We start from the raw sequence: 19,084 nt of genomic DNA on the forward strand, positions 1-19,084 counted from the left end.
AGCAGGATTGTGGGTTTCCGTGCTCACTGAGTCTCCAGGGATACAGGGTGACTTTTTAAAACTTCCTTTGGTCAGTCTCCACCCAGCAGCCAATTTAGGTCAAGGAAAGCACTGCTCAGAGGTTTGAACCAGCTGCAAGAGAGAATGAGCAGGAGAGGTGGTGATCATGTTTTAAAAATTAATCTGTCACCTGATTTAAAATTTAATGAGGCATTAGTTAGATTCCATACAAATTATCGTTGCATTTGGTACTGGAAAACAAAATCATAGTTTTCACATACCGAAAGATTTGATACAGCAGTCAACATTGCATTGGGTCACAGTGCAGACAATGGCCCTGAAATTCTGCAAAGGTTCAATCAGCCTCCCACCATAACTTTGGCAAGAAATCTGCAGAACCCCTGTTTTTCAGCTATTTACCCCACTCTCGCCAAAGTTAAGGCAGGACATCGGGAAAACCCCTACGGAAATTCAGGGCTAATAGGTCAAAGGATTTTGCAAATAAGTTGAAAAAAATTTCAGCTGCAGTTTGCAGTGGAGACTTTCTTACTGTGGAATAAGTTTCAACCCAAGTTAAGGCAATGATAGGCTACAGTGAGATTGAATACATTACATCAAGAGCTTGTAAACAAACAAAAACTTTTGTGAAGCATCTTTTTGCATGAAAGACCTGTTTAAATGGTTAGGGATATATATAATCCCACGGTGTTTATGCTGCCATATGGAATGTTATCCTCTGGGCAATTCTTTCCTAGGCCAGTGTGAAAAAATGTAACTGCACACCTGTAGCACACGAAACTGCTACAATTTGCAAACAAATATAGGAGTTGTGCGTTGACAAGATAACTAATGTAAGGCATAGATTTTCCATTTTACTACCCTGTTTTGCACTGGGAAGTCTTTACGTGGTCTCCATGAGATAAACACATTTTGCACTTGATGATCGGACAGGTGGTATTATTGCTTATGTGGTCAGACTATGGATATTGTGAGTGGATGGAATAATTATAGCCCACTCTTTATTTTGTTCATTGTAAACATAGCCATTGTGCTGTTTTTCAGCTTCTTTCTCCCCTAATAATGCCCGGAGTGGTTTTGAATGGTCTAGGAATGCAGCCATACGTTTTCGTGAAGTGTTTCTAGGAGGGTAGAGTGTTTAGCAATGAGGTTTAAAAAATTCTGTTCCACACCATCACTTAGCTAAATGTCCCCTTTATGTTCACAGTATTCATGATTTCAGATCTTAACATGCATGAATACTGCCAGAAAAAACTCTAAATATTTAAGCTTAAGTGTTCACTGCCACCAGTGGAAATAGCTACATCTCTAGATGTACCTACATCCTATCTGCAGTAAACATCTACGACCTGCCATCAAGAAAATTCTGGCTAGCACAATTAATAGGAAATGGTATGGACCTTTGAAAGATAATAAGTACAAGAATAGAAAATGGTTGGCAAATCAATATCTCAGTTAAAAATAAAATTCATATGATTTAGTATCACGCCTTTGCTTATGTCACAATACTTGCAACAGGCATTTATTGGCATCGCTCCAGCAATGAACTCAGCATGTTTTCTACAACGTAGAGATGGAAATAATACAGGCCAATTACTGAAACTTCTCAGCCTACAAAAATAAAAATTTAAAAAAAGGTAGAAAGGAGTGGCCGGCTCTTGTGATTTTTATCTCATCGCACCCTTTCAATCGGGTTACGTCCTAGCAACTCCTTCCTATCTACCTCGGTTACTCCCCACCCACAGTATATAAAGGGCATATTTAGGAGATATTCCTTGTATCACAGCATTACAATATTGACATTAACCTGGGGAATGTTTCCTTAATGATTAGTGTAGCATTTCCAATGTCGGCGAAGGCAGCAGACAGGCAAAACATCGCTCAAGTGAACTAAGGCAAGATGGCAAGCGGCAAACAAGATCCATCCCAGTTATCAAAGAACTTGACTGTTCCAAGTCTAGTTGACATGACCAACGCGACTTTCCTTTTAATACCACCACAGCAAAAAAGTTCTATTGTGGTAAACCAGGATATAAAGCAATGTTTGGCGACATAACAGAGGCTTTTATTGTGCTGAATCTGTGAAGTGTTTCGATAATGAACAGCCAAGCTTAGAGCCAGCTCCACACGAGGCAAATGATTTTGGTTACAGATGGGCCTTCAAGGAACTATGGTTCAGAGTCCTGTGAAAAAAAACAGAACAAAAGATTAAGGACAGTTTTTCTTCAGCAAATAATGTTAAAAGATAAGTACAGTGGAACCTCCATTATCCACTCTCTAATTCAATATCCCAATCATCTACCACAGTTTTCACAGGACAAAGCCTTGCACAAGACATCACCTGATAGCACAGCTTCTTTTATTTGCATTTCATCTCCTCTTGTACAAAACTACATAATGGTGACAAGTTTCATCTGTTACATTACATGTGCCAATTTATGGGTCACAAGAGTGGGTAATTTGTTGAAGAACTATTCCTGAGTGTAAGAAAAGCTTTCTATATTATAAACCTAAGCTACATTATTATAAATCGTATGTTAAAGTAAAATACATGTTAGTCAGCTGTGAACAAAGTGCTTTCTGTCTGTATCAGAACAAGCTTCTTACGACCTTATGAGAGAGAAAGCACTTTTGGTTAGCAACTACCTGGGCCATCCTAATAGCCTTGCTTGTGGAAAGGGAGCTGGCGGTTCCATTGGAGGAATGCAAAAAGGAGTTAGTACAGGGCTGCGGGAATTAATGCTAGGAGTAAAGAGAGTAAGATTGATAGCCCCTTTCCAGACAGGGAGGGTGATTGATGGGAAGCTGAGACATAGAGCTTTCGTGTTTAAAACATATAAGTGAGGAGCTTTTTGGTAACTAACCAGAACTTGGGGTGAGGCTGGATGCCCATTAATTAGGCCTTCAGTGGTGCACTCTGGGGTCTGTGGTTTCATGAACAATAAGCCAGATTGTATCATTTCAATCAGCATACTTAATTGTACTATTGTATTTTAAACACCTTTGCTACTTGGTCTAACTTCTTAATAAAGCTATTTTACTTTGGTACCAACAGTCTCACGACCTTTATTCACGGACAAGAACAGTTTAAGTATTACACTGAGTTTGTGTTCCATGTGCGTTCCTGGGTCTGAAAAGAGATCACTGCCACCTCTTTAAGAGCTTGCTTAAGCAGGCCACGTCACGTATACACATGTACCAATTATACATGGGCGAGGTGCTGCAGAGCCTTGCCTGGAGTTGCAAGATTCGGCATGAGCTTGTTTATAATCAATTTTAATGAGGCCTAGGCATGCCGGTAGCAAAGCCTAATTTTCCTCCCCAAATTAGCCACTGCAAAAAAAAACAGCCATAGTGTTCCTCAAGTTTTTCTTCAAAGAAAAGGCCCATTTTAGCTGCAAGTCACACAGAATGGTTCCTTTGAAACTATTTTACTAGTAAAATAAAAATGGTTGTGACATGGTCTATATATATTACTAGAATGATACCCGGACTTCAAGGGTTAAGTTACCAGGAGAGATTACACAAATTGGGGTTGTATTCTCTGGAGTTTCGAAGGTTAAGGGGTGATCTGATCTGATCTGATCGAAGTTTATAAGATATTAAGAGGAACAGATAGGGTGGATAGAGAGAAACTATTTCCGCTGGTTGGGGTTTCTAGGAGTAGGGGGCACAGTCTAAAAATTAGAGCCAGACCTTTCAGGAGCGAGATTAGAAAACATTTCTACACACAAAGGGTGGTAGAAGTTTGGAACTCTTTTCCGCAAACGGCAATTGATACTAGCTCAATTGCTAAATTTTAATCTGAGATAGATAGCTTTTTGGCAACCAAAGGTATTAAGGGATATGGGCCAAAGGCAGGTATATGGAGTTAGATCACAGATCAGCCATGATCTTATCAAATGGCGGAGCAGGCACGAGGGGCTGAATGGCCTACTCCTATATTTCTAAACAATACTAGAGAGCTGATTTTAACTTGGGGTGAGAGGTCAGCAGCAGGCTATCCCCAACTCATCGCCGTGAGGTCCGAGCCTTTTTAACTCCTACATCTTATTACAATACTCCAGGCGCATCTCCCTATCCAACCCTGGCAGGAATGATGTGGAGGCTGGCGGGTGGGAGAGTGGCAAGCACAGCAGGAGTTTACAGCCGGTGACCCGCAGGAACGATTCCCGGCAGTCAGGTAAGTGGCCAGGCACGATTGCTTTCTGGGAAGGGCAGAGTTTCCTTATGGGGCCCAAAGAAGCACTCCTGCTCCTCCTGGCCCACAAGAAAACCTTAAAAAAAAATTAATTTATCTTCTCGGCCCTTTTTTGGGCCTGCTCCTGCACAGTACAGTACCAGGTTTCCCTGGCAAGGTGGGCCACACGTTAAAATCTCGTTGTGGTCTGCGTGACATCATCAGACCCCAACTTTTGCATTTCCACGAGGCCCTCACCTATCTGGGGCAAAGGCCTCTGATGATGTCCAAAGCACACCAGTGAAAATGGTGTGGGATGCAAGTGCAGCGTGCACAAGGTGAGTACCACGCTGCCGATATTTTAACCCACCCTCCATTCCCCATTCCCATCGGAGGCACGGGGGATTAAAATCAACCCTTAGATGTCCAACAAGCATCATCGACTTTCACTTTCTTTCACAGTTTTCCAGATAGGCACTTCACTCACATTCTCCCTACAGATATCTGCAAAATATACAGGAAATGCAGCACATATTATTCCAATTCCAGGGGCATGGAGAGACCATCAATTTGTCAAATTAACAAAAGGGACATTTCCGGTCAGTTGAGATGTTTTGAATAAGTTTACTTTTTAGTTTAATAAAGATATATTTTTATTTACATTTTAGTGCATTTTGCAGGAGTGTTACAATCTAAATTCCCCATCAAATGTGATGTTTGTCATTAATCATTTGAGGTCTGCATTTCTGCACCAAATTAAGACACATTTGTAGCTTATCTGTGTACCCATATTCACTGAAGAACTGAACAGACCTGTACAGACTGGGACACAGACTCATTCAAAAGAACAATATAGCCTATAAAGAGGCTCTCTCAATGCATTTATTTGATCCAGGGGGGGATAACCCCAAAGAATGGGTGGGTGGGTCGTGAAAATCCTTGATTTTTGTAGCGCGATCACAACCTGGCTCCAACGGGCCCACTTTCGGGTTTAACGCAGGCGCATTTGAAAATACACACGGAGCAGAAACCCGGAAGTTGTGTCCCCAATTACTGCTGGTGGGCGGGTACATAGCGTATCAATTAAGATTGTTGAGGTAAGTATTTTTTTTAATTGATTCTTAAATAGAAACAAACTTAACGTCCCCTGCATGTGTTTCCCGGGGCTTCTGAATCTCAATAGTGAAACGGAGGCGAGATTCAGCTGATGTTGATTTGGGCTTTTGAACCTGCGATTGACACATCTCAATAAAAGCTCAGGTATTGCAGCTGGTCAATCAGTTCTCTCAGGCAAACCTTTGGCTGAGAGTTTTTGTATTGAGACAGAGTTCTTTGTTGAGACATCTTCAGCAAAACTATGGCACCTCTCAAACTGACACGATCAGGATGAGGGGCGCAATGGATGTATTCCAGAGGACTTCGGAGGAGGAAAATGACCATCCACATTGTGCTGTGTTGGGATCTGCAGGTGCACAAGAGAGAGGTGCACAACAAGGATCTGGAAAACTGCAGAGAGGGGAGCAACAGAGGGGCTAAGGTTGCAGGAGGCACTACCCACGTGAGAGTGTCTACAGGCAGAGGCTGAGCTTCCTGGACCTCTCTGAGGACCAGTGCCTATGCAGGCTGAGATTGAGTTGGCAGGTGGTCACAGACATCTGCAGCCTCCTTCAGGAGGAGCTGCTCCCAGCTGGGCCTGGTGGCTATGCATTGCCCGTCACAGTAAAAGTAACCACTGCCCTCTATTTCTTTGCCTCTGGATCCTTGCAGGGTGCCACCAGTTACAACTCCAGGGTGTGTCAGTCCTCTGCACGTAATTGTATAAGGCAGGTGACAGATGGGTTGTTTGCCATGGCATCCGATTACGTGAACTTCCCCTGCAATGACAACAGCCAGAATGAGCGGGCAGTGGGTTTTTCCTCTCGGCCTGGCTTCCCATGGGTGCAGGGCGCAATCGATTTCACACACATGGCAATCAGAGGACCACCACATGAGCCAGAAGTCTTCATAAACCGAAAGGGCTATCACTCCATCAATTCACGGCTGGTGTGTGACCACAGGAGGAGATTTCTGCAGGTGTGCGCCAGATTCCCTGGTAGCTGTCATGATGCGTTCATTCAAGACCTCTTCCAAACAGGGGACAGACTTAAGGGCTGGCTTGTTGGAGACAAGGGATATCCCTTGCAAAGATAGCTCATGACACCTGTGAGGAACCCCACCAAGGAGGCACAAGAGCAATACAACCAGAGCCACATGACCACCAGGTGTGTCACTGAGCAAGCACTTCAGGTGTCTGGATAGGTCTGGAGGCGTCCTTCAGCACTCGCCAGCGAGGGTCTCTGGAATAATCATGATCTGCTGTGTCCTACACAACATAGCACAGCAGCGTGGATTAGAGGTGGAGAAGGATGAAGGCGCTCGTCAATCATCACAAGGATGACGACAACTTGAAGAGGAGGACGAGGAGGAGGAGGAAAATGAAGGTGAGGCACCCATCGCCTGACTAGCTGCGCACACTGCTGCCCAGGATACCCTCGTCTCTCAGGTTCTTTTAATAAAAGTGGCAAGAGATATTGATACACTCAGGGCGCCTGGAACAACCACCCCCCCACCTCCCCACCCCTTTGCACAAAACATTCTTTCATCCATTGCATATCCGCCCAACGGGTATCGTCATGCATTGGCATTTAATATTAAGCAAACAAAAGGACGACTTAACACTCAGGGCGCAATAATAGCCAAGGTGTGGAAGTGGTGCTAATCAATACATTTAATGTGCCAATATATAAAAAAAGGAAACTTAACATAACATGTCTTCGAACATCCTTGTGCATACCCTTTGTTAAATACAACAGTTTCTGCCTGGTGCATCCCCTGTGGCTTCAGCAGAGGTAGTGACAGGCTGCTCAGGTACTTGCCCTGACCGCTGAGATGCTTTTGACCTACAACCTCTGGGTTTTGGAGCTTCGGAGGGCCCCGCCAAAGACTGCTTCACCTGCATCTGTGCAGGGGTAGACTCGGCCATCGGAGAGGAGGCAACATTGCGGGTACTGGTTGGGGTGGGGGGGGGTGCAATGGGTGAGACATGGGATCGCTTACTGGAGTTCCCACTTCCATGTCCCCTTTCGCCATCACCCCTCTCCCATGCCAGCGCCACTTCACTCCTATCACTCTGCTGGAGAGCAGCCTGGTGCACATCTGCAAGGCCACCGATAAGGTATCTGACATCCTGTTTAAGGCGGCAGACATCTCCTGCATGGCCATGGTCATAGCCTCCATAGAGTCATTTGAGAGCCGTGCTTGAAGCTCCATGGAGGCAACCACTCTCTCCATGGCAGACATTCTCGGAATTACCTGAAACACCAATCCACTAGTGTTGGAATTGGACTCCTTTATCCTCTCCGCTGTTGTGGAGAGTGTGTGTGGCACATTTTCCAACATCTCACAAAGGTGCAGCTGTACCTCAATCATTCTCCTTCTCAACGATGGCCCCCAGGGTTCAGCATCTGTGTCCAGCTGAGCAGAGTTTGGAGAGGAGTGCGCCCACCCCGGACTCTCCACAACTGCCCCTGCAACCAGTGTCTGCTCGTGCTCACTTGTGAATCACCAGGTGACAACCCAACTAACTATCTACCATGACCAACCGAAGTGCCAGTATCTGCACTGGTGCATGGCTGTATGTCCTGCGACGGTACGCCCTCATAAGGAATGAGGTCCTCTGAGGAATTTTTTTTTATTATTCGTTCATGGGATGTGGGCATCGTTGGCAAGGCCAGCATTTATTGCCCATTCCTAATTGCCCTTGAGAAGGTGGTGGTGAGCCGCCTTCTTGAATCGCTGCAGTCCGTGTGGTGAAGGTTCTCCCACAGTGCTGTTAGGAAGGGAGTTCCAGGATTTTGACCCAGAGACGATGAAGGAACAGCGAAATATTTCCAAGTCGGGATGGTGTGTGACTTGGAGGGGAACGTGAAGGTGGTGTTGTTCCCACGTGCCTGCTGCCCTTACCCATCTAAGTGATAGAGGTCGTGGGTTTGAGAGGTGCGGTTGACGAAGCCTTGGCAAGTTGCTGCAGTGCATCCTGTGGGTGGTACACACTGCAGCCACAGTGCGGAGGTGGTGAAGGGAGTGAATGTTTAGGGTGGTGAATGGGGTGCCAATCAAGCGGGCTGCTTTGTCCTGGATGGTGTCAAGCTTCTTGAGTGTTGTTGGAGCTGCACTCATCCAGGCAAGTGGACAGTAATTCCATCACACTCCTGACTTGTAGATGGTGGAAAGGCTTTAGGGAGTCAGGAGGTGAGTCACTCGCCGCAGAATACCCAGCCTCTGACCTGCTCTTGTAGCCACAGTATTTGTGTGGCTGGTCCAGTTAAGTTTCTGGTCAATGGTGACCCCCAGGATGTTGATGGTGGGGGATTCAGCAACGGTAATGCCGTTGAATGTCAAGGGGAGGTGGTGAGACTCTCTCTTGTTGGAGAAGGTCATTGCCTGGCACTTAAGTGGCAAGTAACATTCGCGCCAGACATCAGTCCAAAGCTGCAAGCGGGTACGGACTGCTTCATTATCTGAGGGGTTGTGAATGGAACTGAACACTGTGCAATCATCAGCGAACATCCCCATTTCTGACCTTATGATGGAGGGAAGGTCATTGATGAAGCAGCTGAAGATGGATGGGCCTAGGACACTGCCCTGAGGAATTCCTGCAGCAAGGTCCTGGGGCTGAGATGATTGGCCTCCAACAACCACTACCATCTTCCTTTGTGCTAGGTATGACTCCAGCCACTGGAGAGTTTTCCCCCTGATTCTCATTGACTTCAATTTTACAAGGGCTGCTTGGTGCTACACTTGGTCAAATGCTGCCTTGATGTCAAGGGCAGTCACTCTCACCTCACCTCTGGAATTCAGCTCTTTTGTCCATGTTTGGACCAAGGCTGTAATGAGGTCTGGAGCCGAGTGGTCCAGGCAGAACCCAAACTGAGTATCGGTGAGCTGGTTATTGGTGAGCAAGTGCCGCTTGATAGCACTGTCAATGACACCTTCTATCACTTTACTGATGATTGAGAGTAGACTGATGGGGTGGTAATTGGCCAGATTGGATTTGTCCTGCTTTTGTAGACAGGACATACCTGGGCAATTTTCCACATTGTCGGGTAGGTGCCAGTGTTGTAGCTGTACTGGAACATTTGGCTAGAGGCACGGCTAGTTCTAGAGCACAAGTCTTCAGCACTACAGCCGGGATGTTTTCGGGGCGCATAGCCTTTGCTGTATCCAGTGCACTCAGCCGTTTCTTGATATCAAGTGGAGTGAATCAAATTGGCTGAAGACTGGCTTCTGTGATGGTGGGGATATCGGGAGGAGGCTGAGATGGATCATCCACTTGGCACTTCTAGCTGAAGGTGGTTGCAAACGTTTCAGCCTTGTCTTTTGCACTCACATGCTGGACTCCGCCATCATTGAGGATGGGGATGCTTACAGAGCCTCCTCCTCCCATTAGCTGTTTAGTTGTCCACCACCATTCATGACTGCATGTGGCAGGACTGCAGAGCTTTGATCTGATCTGTTGGTTGTGGAATCGCTTAGCTTTGTCTATAGCATGTTGCTTCAGCTGTTTAGCATGAATGTAGTCCTGTGTTGTAGCTTCACCAGGTTGGCACCTCATTTTTTTTTTTAGGTACACCTGGTGCTGCTCCTGGCATGCTCTTCTGCACTCCTCATTGAACCAGGGTTGATCCTCTGGCTTGTTGGTAATGATAGAGTGAGGAATATGCCAGCCATGAGGCTACAGATTGTACTGGAATACAATTCTGCTGCTGCTGATGGCCCACAGCGACTCATGGATGCCCAGTTTTGAGCTGCTAGATCTGTTCTGAATCTATCCCATTTAGCACGGTGATAGTGCCAAACAACACATTGGATAGTGTCCTCAGTGCAAAGATGGGACTTTGTCTCCATGAGGGCAGTGCTTACTGTCATGGACAGATGCATCTGCGACAGGTAGATTGGGGAGGACGAGGTCAAGCAGGTTTTTCCCTCGTGTTGGTTCGCTCACCACCTGCGACAGGCCCAGTCTGGCGGCTATGTCCTTCAGGACTCGACCAGCTCGGTCAGTAGTGGTGCTACCGAGCCACTCTTGGTGATGGACATTGAAGTCTCACACCCAGAGTACATTCTGTGCCCTTGCTACCCTCAGTGCTTCCTCCAAGTGGTGCTCAACATGGAAGAGGACTGATTCATCAGCTGAGGGAGGGCGGTAGGTGGTAATCAGCAGGAGGTTTCCTTCCAATGTTTGACCTGATGCCATGAGATTTCACGGGGTCTGGAGTCAATGTTGTGGACTCCCAGGGCCATTCCCCCCTGACTGTATATCACTGAACCACCACCTCTGGTGGGTCTGTTCTGCCGGTGGGACAGGACATACCCAGGGATGGTGATGGAAGAGTCTGGGATGTTGGCTGAAAGGTATGCTTCTGTGAGTTATGGCTATGTCAGGTTGTTGCTTGACTAATCTGTGGGACAACTCTCCCAATTTTGGTACAAGTCCTCAGAAGTTAGTGAGGAGGACTTTGCAAGGTCAACTGGGCTTGGTTTGCCTTTGTCATGTCCGGTGCCTAATGGTCCGATGCCGGGTGGTCCATCCGGTTTTATTCTTATTGTGACTTTCTGTAGCGATTTTGTACAACTGAGTGGCTTGCTAGGCCATTTCAGAGGGCGATTAAGAATCAACCACATTGCTGTTGGCCTGGAGTCACATATAGGCCAGACCAGGTAAGGACAGCAGGTTTCCTTCCCTAAAGGACCTTAGTGAACCAGGTGGGTTGATGTCATGATGTTTGCACATTCTTCTTCTAGACATGAAGGTCCTGGAAGACAACAGAAAGCGATATGAATTAGTCATGGCAAAGTAACAATCTTGCCAATCACCACACTCAGGTTGCTCATAGATCAGTCGTTGATGAAATAAGGTAGTGTGTGTGAAAAAGGTTTAAGTTCTGTTACCAGGTGTCTGCAAGGTCCCAGCCTCTCTATCTCCAAGCAATAGCAATAGAGATATCCCACTTATCTCCATTGCCTCCTCCTCTGCATCTGTCAGCTGGACTATTTGCGGAGGGCCACCTCCAGTCTTCATCCTCTCTCTTGCGTTTTGTGCTCTCTTCTACTTCAGGGGGGTAAAAGAACAGACCTGTGAGTGACTGAAGGCACCGTATTCACCTGATGGATGCAGTGCATTGGATGAGGCTGACTATCATACAGATACATCAGAGGGTGACCATCAGATAGATCCATCACATTGCTTAAGGATTGGGATGAATGGCTGTGGTGGGTGCATAAATGGGGAGGTGAGTAAGTGCATAGAAAGTGAAGGATAGTTGTTGCCTAAACTTAAGTGGGTTTGAGGAATGATGTGATGGAGTAGGCTTGGCAAGACAGAGTGAGAGGGGTGTGTTGTAAAGGATGTCGGTGAATTAGCAACTCTACTCACTTTTCCTGACGTGGTTAGGTCATTAAACAGCTTCCTGCGCTACAGCCAAGACCTGGGCAAATGTTCCTGCTGCTTAGCTCTTTTGCCACCTCCAGCCAGAACCAGGTTTCTTCCTCCCATCACTTGAGTAAATTACCTCCCTCCTGGTTCTCACTGCACCCAGAAGCACTTCATCCGAAAACCTGGGTGCTGCCTTTTCTCTCTTGAACTTCATACCTTTATTTCCTCCTTTCTCCTCCAAAATCCATCTTTGCATTGGCCCTTTAAATAGTGGATTTCAGATGGTGTCATGTGGGTGCGCAGTACGCCCGCTGCGCAGCTTGGAGACGCCAAACCCGGAAGCAAATTTAATTGCCTTCAATTGAGTTGCGATCGCACATTCCATGCACTCACTTCACTTCCGGTTTTCCCATATGACAATCTACCCACCCGCTCTCTTCCCGAGTCCAGGTAAAAATCATGCCCCTAGACTCTAATTTAAGCTGCAGGTCCATGATATTACAACAGTGCCAACAAAATCTAGGCTATATTCCTCCCCCACCCCCGACTTTGCTGTAATTACCACTGGAATGGCAGACAGACTGAAATGGAAGTTTACACAAGCTGTTTACACTCAAATTTTCCTAGATCAACTCTACATTTAGACAAATCTAAAGAGCACTATAGTGATGGGAGAGGAATATTGTAGGTAAGTGAAAGTTAGAGAGAAATGTACAATTAGAGATGAGTGTCACAATAGAGGGGCAATAATTTATAAAGTCTTTGGTGAGCCTCAAAAGGCATCTTAACCCATTGGCTGCCTTTGCCAAGGCTGAAGGAGCAAACGAATAAGAGGAGCGAGGGAAAGGGAAGTCAGTGCAGGCATCGGTCTGCAAGCATCGGTCTGCAAGCAAGTAACAGAACATCCGAACACTCAAACCGCTAATTGATGGCTGCTGAACTTGAAGTGATGCTGCACGAGTTGGTTGCAAGAAAGACTGCTTTCTGTACCACTCAAAGTTACCGCCCCAACGAGGTCAATTGGCCCATTAGGAATGGCAGGCAGGTTTCAGGCCACAGCTGGCCATTACTGTCTCTCCACATGCCAGCCCTATCCTGCATGGTAACTTCAGGTGTCCTTGAAGCAGGTGGAACAACTCTGCATTTGCCTATCAATTGGCCGTCAGAGAAGACAGGTCCCCATGGCCACTGTGAGGACCTGCAAAAATGGTTGGTCACATCTTGGCAGGCGTGCTCAATAAGGCAACACTGGCTTTCACTCAACCTGTGAGGCCTTTTGTCATGCAGTACCACTGAAAATACACTTTATATTGCTGTATCCTACCAGAGTTCAAACCCAACAGTACCAAACTGTAAAATCTTGAAAACACTCCTTTAAAACTAGAAGGGTTCACAACCCAAATTTTGTACAGTATTTTGACTAAAACTCTCGGCTACATTAGAATCTAAAGATTCGAAAGAACCTAAAAAAAATTCTAAAGATTCTAATTCTAAAGAACGAGTGAGTGTAAACTAGTTACACCTTCACTCTACGTAGAAAAGATGTTTCATGTTTCTGTAAAATTTAGTGCTCATCATTGGTCACCAAGTAACTCACTTTTAGATTCTGTACCCAATAGAAGAACTTATGCTGATAAATATAACCAATTAAAAAAACTCCTCTGCTACAATATTTACTACCTCATTTTTTTTTAAAAAGGGTCCATTTCATAATTGTGCACACAACATTCTTTCAGCTCTTGAAAGATTAGTCACTGAGTGCTAATGGGGAACAGCTCCAATTCACAAATGGAAGTAATAATACATTAGTTTACAGCAGAAGCCGATCAAATTTCTCATTCTTTAGTCAAATCAAACTCTGAAATCAGCAGGGAACATTGACTCAATCCCCACACCCCAGTGAGTCACAATTAGTAAACAACCACAAATAATTCTTATAGTTCAGTTTTAATATAGACACACACTTCTTATGCAATTTCATGAATCAGTCAACAGGTGGCGTGTATGCCCAGCAGGATAGGACTGAACTGAATGCTTACTTAAAGCAACAGCAACTGGCATTTCTGTTGGGTTTTAAATATTGCCTAAGTGAGCCAAGAGCTGATGAACTCTTCAGACTATTTCCTTCTGTGCAAAATTACATTTGCCTTTAATCCAGCCACTAACATGATGAAACAATAGCACTGACTTTCTCGAGCCTCACCAGTGGCATGGGGTTTTGCTGGCAGCATGCACAGTTAATGAAATTTGACTTGCGACCTTGCTCACTGCTTCTGCACCACGCCCCATGGTTGAATTCGAGACAGTCTGGTACACCAAAAGTCAAATTGGGTTTGCAACAGTTGTGGATTATATTAACCAGGTGTGCATTGTTATGAAGCTCTGTAAAGGAAGAAAGAACGAACTTGGATTTATAGAGGACCTTCCACGATGTCACGACGTCCCAAGCCCTTTACAGACAATGAAGTACTTTTGAAGTGTAGTGACCATTTGGAACAGCCAATTTATGCACAGCAAGGTGATAATGACCAGATAATCTGTTTTACTGATGTTGGTTGGGGGATAAATATTGGCCAGGTCACCTGTTGTTCTTCGAAATACTGCCATGACATCTTTTACATCAACCTGAGAGGGAAGACGGTGCCTTGGTTTAACGTCTCAGCCGAAAGACGACACCTCCGACACAATGTAACAAAACAGCATTAGCGTGAGTGACATCAGTAGGCAGTGGGCATAGTTGCCAGATCTCAGGAATGTACACTGAAGATAGCTGAGGCATTCTAGTCCACACTCTAACACAATAACAGTTTGCTTCAACATGCTTGGAGAATTCAGTCAACGATGTGCGAAAGATTCGGAGGCTTCATTGCAGTGAATGTATTGGAGCAGATCAGCGGTCAGTGCAAGAATTCAGCTTCAACAGGAGTGCAGAAGCACAGGAAAAGACAGGTTGCTGCCACCAAGCGCCAGCATCTGTGTCTGGACAAGTAACAGGAGAATCCCTGCAAAGTCAGCAGGCCCCTGCAGACTAATCCTGGCACACAGGTAGGAAGGAGTGTCTTGGTCTCCAACAAGAGAAGGTAAGCTGAATCAAAAGCAAATCTTCAGCAACCTTCTATTCTTATCAGTCATGCATCATTTAGGAGTAGTGCACTGGAAAAGCCATGGCACATCACTACATACAGTACAAGAGGAATGCACCATGTTAAGCACATGCTACATATTCAGTATTATAGAAATAAAGGCACAGCACATCTCTTTAATTTTACAGTAGTTTCTTTCAAAATTAACAATGTTTCATGAAACGTAAATCACCAACATCCTGGGGGTCACCATTGACCAGAAACTTAACTGGACCAGCCACATAAATACTGTGGCTATAAGAGCAGGTCAGAGGCTGGGTATTCTGTGGCGAGTGACTCACCTCCTGACTCCCCAAAGCCTTTCCACCATCTACAAGGCACAAGTCAGGAGTGTGATGGAATACTCTCCACTTGCCTGGATGCGTGCAGCTCCAACAACACTCAAGAAGCTCGACACCATCCAGGACAAAGCAGCCCGCTTGATTGACACCCCATCCACCACCCTAAACATTAACAACCTTCACCGGCACGCCATGGCTGCAATGTGTACCATCTACAAGATGCACTGACCAGCTCTATGCAAGAGCAATCCAGTTAGTCCCACTCCAACTCACCAAGTCTTCTTCGACAGCACCTCTCAAACCTGTAACCTCTACCACCTAAAAGGACAAGGGCAGCAGGCACATGGGAACAACACCACCTGCACGTTCCCCTCCAGGTCACACACCATCCCGACTTGGAAATATTTCACCGTTCCTTCATCGTTGCTGGGTCAAAATCCTGGAACTCCCTTCCTAACAGCACTGTGGGAGAACCTTCACCACACGGACTGCAGCGGTTCAAGGCGGCGGCTCACCACCACCTACCCAAGGGCCATTAGGGATGGGCAATAAATGCTGGCCTTGCCAGCGACGCCCACATCCCATGAATGAATAAAAAAAGTCCATAAGCAGTGTCATGAAGCCATAGGGGAAGTGAATAGGGTGTATAGCTAGTACAGTTCAATATAAACTAGGAACAGGAATAGGCCATTCAGTCCCTCAAGCCTGTTCCGCCATTCAATTAGATATTGGCTGATCTGCATCTTAACTCCATTTACCCATCTTGGTTCCATATCCCTTAATACCCTTGCCTAACAAAAATCTATCAATCTCAGTTTTGAAATTTTCAATTGACCCAGCCTTGGGTGGGGGGAGGGGGGGCAGGGTGGATGGGGAAACAGTTCCAGATTTCCACTACCTTTTGAGTGAAGAAGAAGAAATACACTTAGTTTATACAAGGCCTTAGTACAGCCCATCTAGAATACAGTGTTCAATTTTGGTCCCCTCAGTGTGAAATATCGAAGCCCTAGAGAAGGTCCAGAGGAGGGTGACCAGAATGTTACCTCGTCTTAGGGCTTTTAGCTGTCAGGGTGGACTCGGGGAACTGGGGCTTGAGAGACAAGCATCAGTAATTTTGCACATTTACCATTAGCTAGTGCTCAACAAGCCAGTAAACTATTACTGCCTCGTTTCTATGTTAGCAAGCATTAAAGTAAAATTTTAAGAACACGGATAAAAATCAGTGAACTATCCATTACTGCTAATGCACAAAATAATTACACATTAAAATCAAGCTTAGCACCTGTGTTAGCTCTAATAATTTCACCCCATCAGGTTGCTAGTTCTAGAACGGTTGCTAGAAATGGGCACCAAGCTTACAGCCAAAATTACACCAGTCGGGATGTGTTCAGAAAAAAACTCTTACATTTTGGTTACTTCCGACTTTCCGGATTCAGAATTGCCTGCACCTTTTTACAAAAATACAGCTAATATCATCTGTATCACTGCAGAGAAATGTCTGTTCTCTTTGCAAAAATGTTATTCTATTCATATGGTGGTATATAGATAGGGTGGATGTTCTTTTTACAGTAATTTGGTATCCAATTGTCTAGCAAACTCAATTGTCTAAATACCATTAATGTGAGTCTAGGATGGGAAAATGGGAGTTCTGGGGGAATGGATGATCCTCACTGTAGGAGCATCTCACTCACACACTGGCCTTCTCATCAGCTGAGCTTACATCACAAATGAACTGTAGAGACCCTGAATCTGAAATTTTCTGTGTGCTTGTTCTGATCACATACACATTAATTAAAAGTTTAGTAAGTTCTGCATTTTCCACATGAGCACTCCAGCTTCTCCAGTGACATGAAAAATTGCACCAATGTGTTACTACTGCAATATGAGGCTCTACCCTTGAGTGCCCAATCTGCTACATTAATTGCTCTAACACACATACAGGGGGTAATTTTGACTTTGTGCGATAGTGTAAAACGGCCGATATCGACACTGCTGCCCGTTATACATCAGTCCCGATCTTCATTTCCATTGAAGTCAAAATTACACCCACTGAGTGCATTGGTGCTCACACTTCAAATTCTCCATTCAGCAATTCTGTTACTGTTAGGAAATGGGGAGAGTGATATACTACATGCTCAACATTGCTGGGCACTATTGCACGATTGCCAGTTCTGACAAAAGGTCATCGACCTGAAATTTTAACCCTACCTTCCTCTCACCACAGATGCTGCCTGATCAGTTGGGTGTTTCTAGAATTTTCTGTTTTTATTGCACACCTGTGTAAGAATTTTTTTTTTTTAATTGCCACCTGTGTAAGATTTATGCTGACAGCAATTTCCAGGCTTAAGGTTCATAATTATACATGTGGACTGAAAAGTGATGGCTTTTAACAGCTGAAAATGTTCTATTAAAATAATTAGTTTCAATACATTGGATGCAAACAAGCACATCATTTTAAATTATGCTTGGAATTTCTGCCTTGTAACCAGGAAAACTCTGATAGATGGACTTTTAGTTTACTTGGCACAGAAGGATTTGAAAACACATCATCCTAAGATCGCAAATATGATACAAAGATAGCAGGCCCAAAAATCCACCGTTCTGCTCCACCTCTGTAATTATGGTGGAGCAGGAATGCAATCTGCTGGTAACCTGCACTCCTGAAACTGCCGGAGGTCAGGGCAGGGTCACCAAATTTAAATAATTGTGCAGGTGCTTGGGCACCTGCTAGTAAGGAGATACAAATGTGGCACCAGGCCAAAATCCAGACCTGGGCAGCCTGATGGACCCTTTGTGCTCCTTCATTGACATTGATGTCAGTATTTTGATGGCGTCAGGTCACTTAGTACTCAGAAAAGTGGGAGCCATGGGGAAATCCAGCCGGTGATGCTATCCCACTGGCCCTGTCTTCTTTAACATCTCAGGTCATCAATTGGATGGAGAGAATTTGGGATGTGGGCATCATTTGCAAGACTGACATTTATTGGCCATCCCTATTTGCCCAAACTGAGCGGGGCTTGCTAGGCCACTTTAGAGAGCAGTTAAGAGTCAACCACGTTGGTGTGGGACTGGAGTTCCACCATGGCCATTTGAGAACTTGAATTTAGTTACAAAAAAAACTGATATCAGTAAAAGTGACCATGAAGCTGTCGGATTGTCGTAAAAACCCAACTGGTTCACTAATGTCCCTTAGGGAAAGAAATCTGACCTATATGTGACTTCAGTTCCACACCAATGTGGTTGTTTCTTAACAGCCCTCCAAAGTGGCCTAAGCAAGCCACTCAGTTGTATCAAACTGCTCACCTTCACCACACGGACTGCAGCGGTTCAAGAAGGCGGCCCACTTCCATCTTCTCAGGGCGATTAGTGATGGGCAATAAACGCCAGCCTTGCCGGTGATGCCCACATCCCAAGAATGAATAAAACAAATAGGCCATACTTAGTATGAACGGCAGGTTTCCTTCCCTAAAGGACATTAGTGACCAAGTTGGTTTTTTACGACAATCCAACAGCTCCACGGTCACTTTTATTTTAAGCCCCACCTGATTTCAAGTCTTACCTGATTTTCCGCCCCTGTTGGTCCTCTCCTGTCCCTCTTGCGCTGGAATTCTACTCCAGGCCTTAAGGAATTTTGTATCCAGCATCTTTATTTTTTAGTGCTTCCCCCACCCTCCAAAAGTGTTCTCTCCCAAAATATTCCCTGCTGTTTTTCCTCATATTAATAACACTGTCTGAAATTATCTGATCATCATAGCAATGTGCCAATATTCACAATCCTGATCCAATTCATCCATTGCTTGGATGTGTTATCAATGCCAAACCCTCTCCCCCAAAAGTATGAACACAAAACAAACTGACAGTAAATCAAAGGATATATTTACCTGCGATGTAGATTTTGGTTTCAAACCAAAAAATGTGGAGACCGTATTGTTTTCCTTCGATTCAAAGAAAGCATCATAATCCTAGAACCAAAAGGAAAAGGCATGAG

The 19,084-nt window shown here is 45.1% G+C and overlaps 1 protein-coding gene across 2 annotated transcripts in view; it reads right to left on the reverse strand.

Moving 5' to 3' along the window:
* Positions 1–1,420: 1,420 nt before the first annotated feature.
* The window catches only part of sh3bgrl2 (SH3 domain binding glutamate-rich protein like 2), a 60,373-nt gene continuing 42,709 nt past the window's right edge, over positions 1,421–19,084 (reverse strand). For both annotated transcript variants that reach the window (XM_067983876.1, XM_067983877.1), the window contains exons 3-4: positions 18,978–19,058; positions 1,421–2,201 (exon numbers count right to left, since the gene is read on the reverse strand). In XM_067983876.1, the coding sequence (XP_067839977.1) occupies positions 2,187–2,201; positions 18,978–19,058 (96 nt within the window). In that variant the 3' untranslated portion in view covers positions 1,421–2,186. The remainder of the gene's footprint in view (positions 2,202–18,977; positions 19,059–19,084) is intronic.

This window comes from Heptranchias perlo, chromosome 5 (assembly GCF_035084215.1).
Source record: "Heptranchias perlo isolate sHepPer1 chromosome 5, sHepPer1.hap1, whole genome shotgun sequence".
Taxonomy (NCBI): domain Eukaryota; kingdom Metazoa; phylum Chordata; class Chondrichthyes; order Hexanchiformes; family Hexanchidae; genus Heptranchias; species Heptranchias perlo.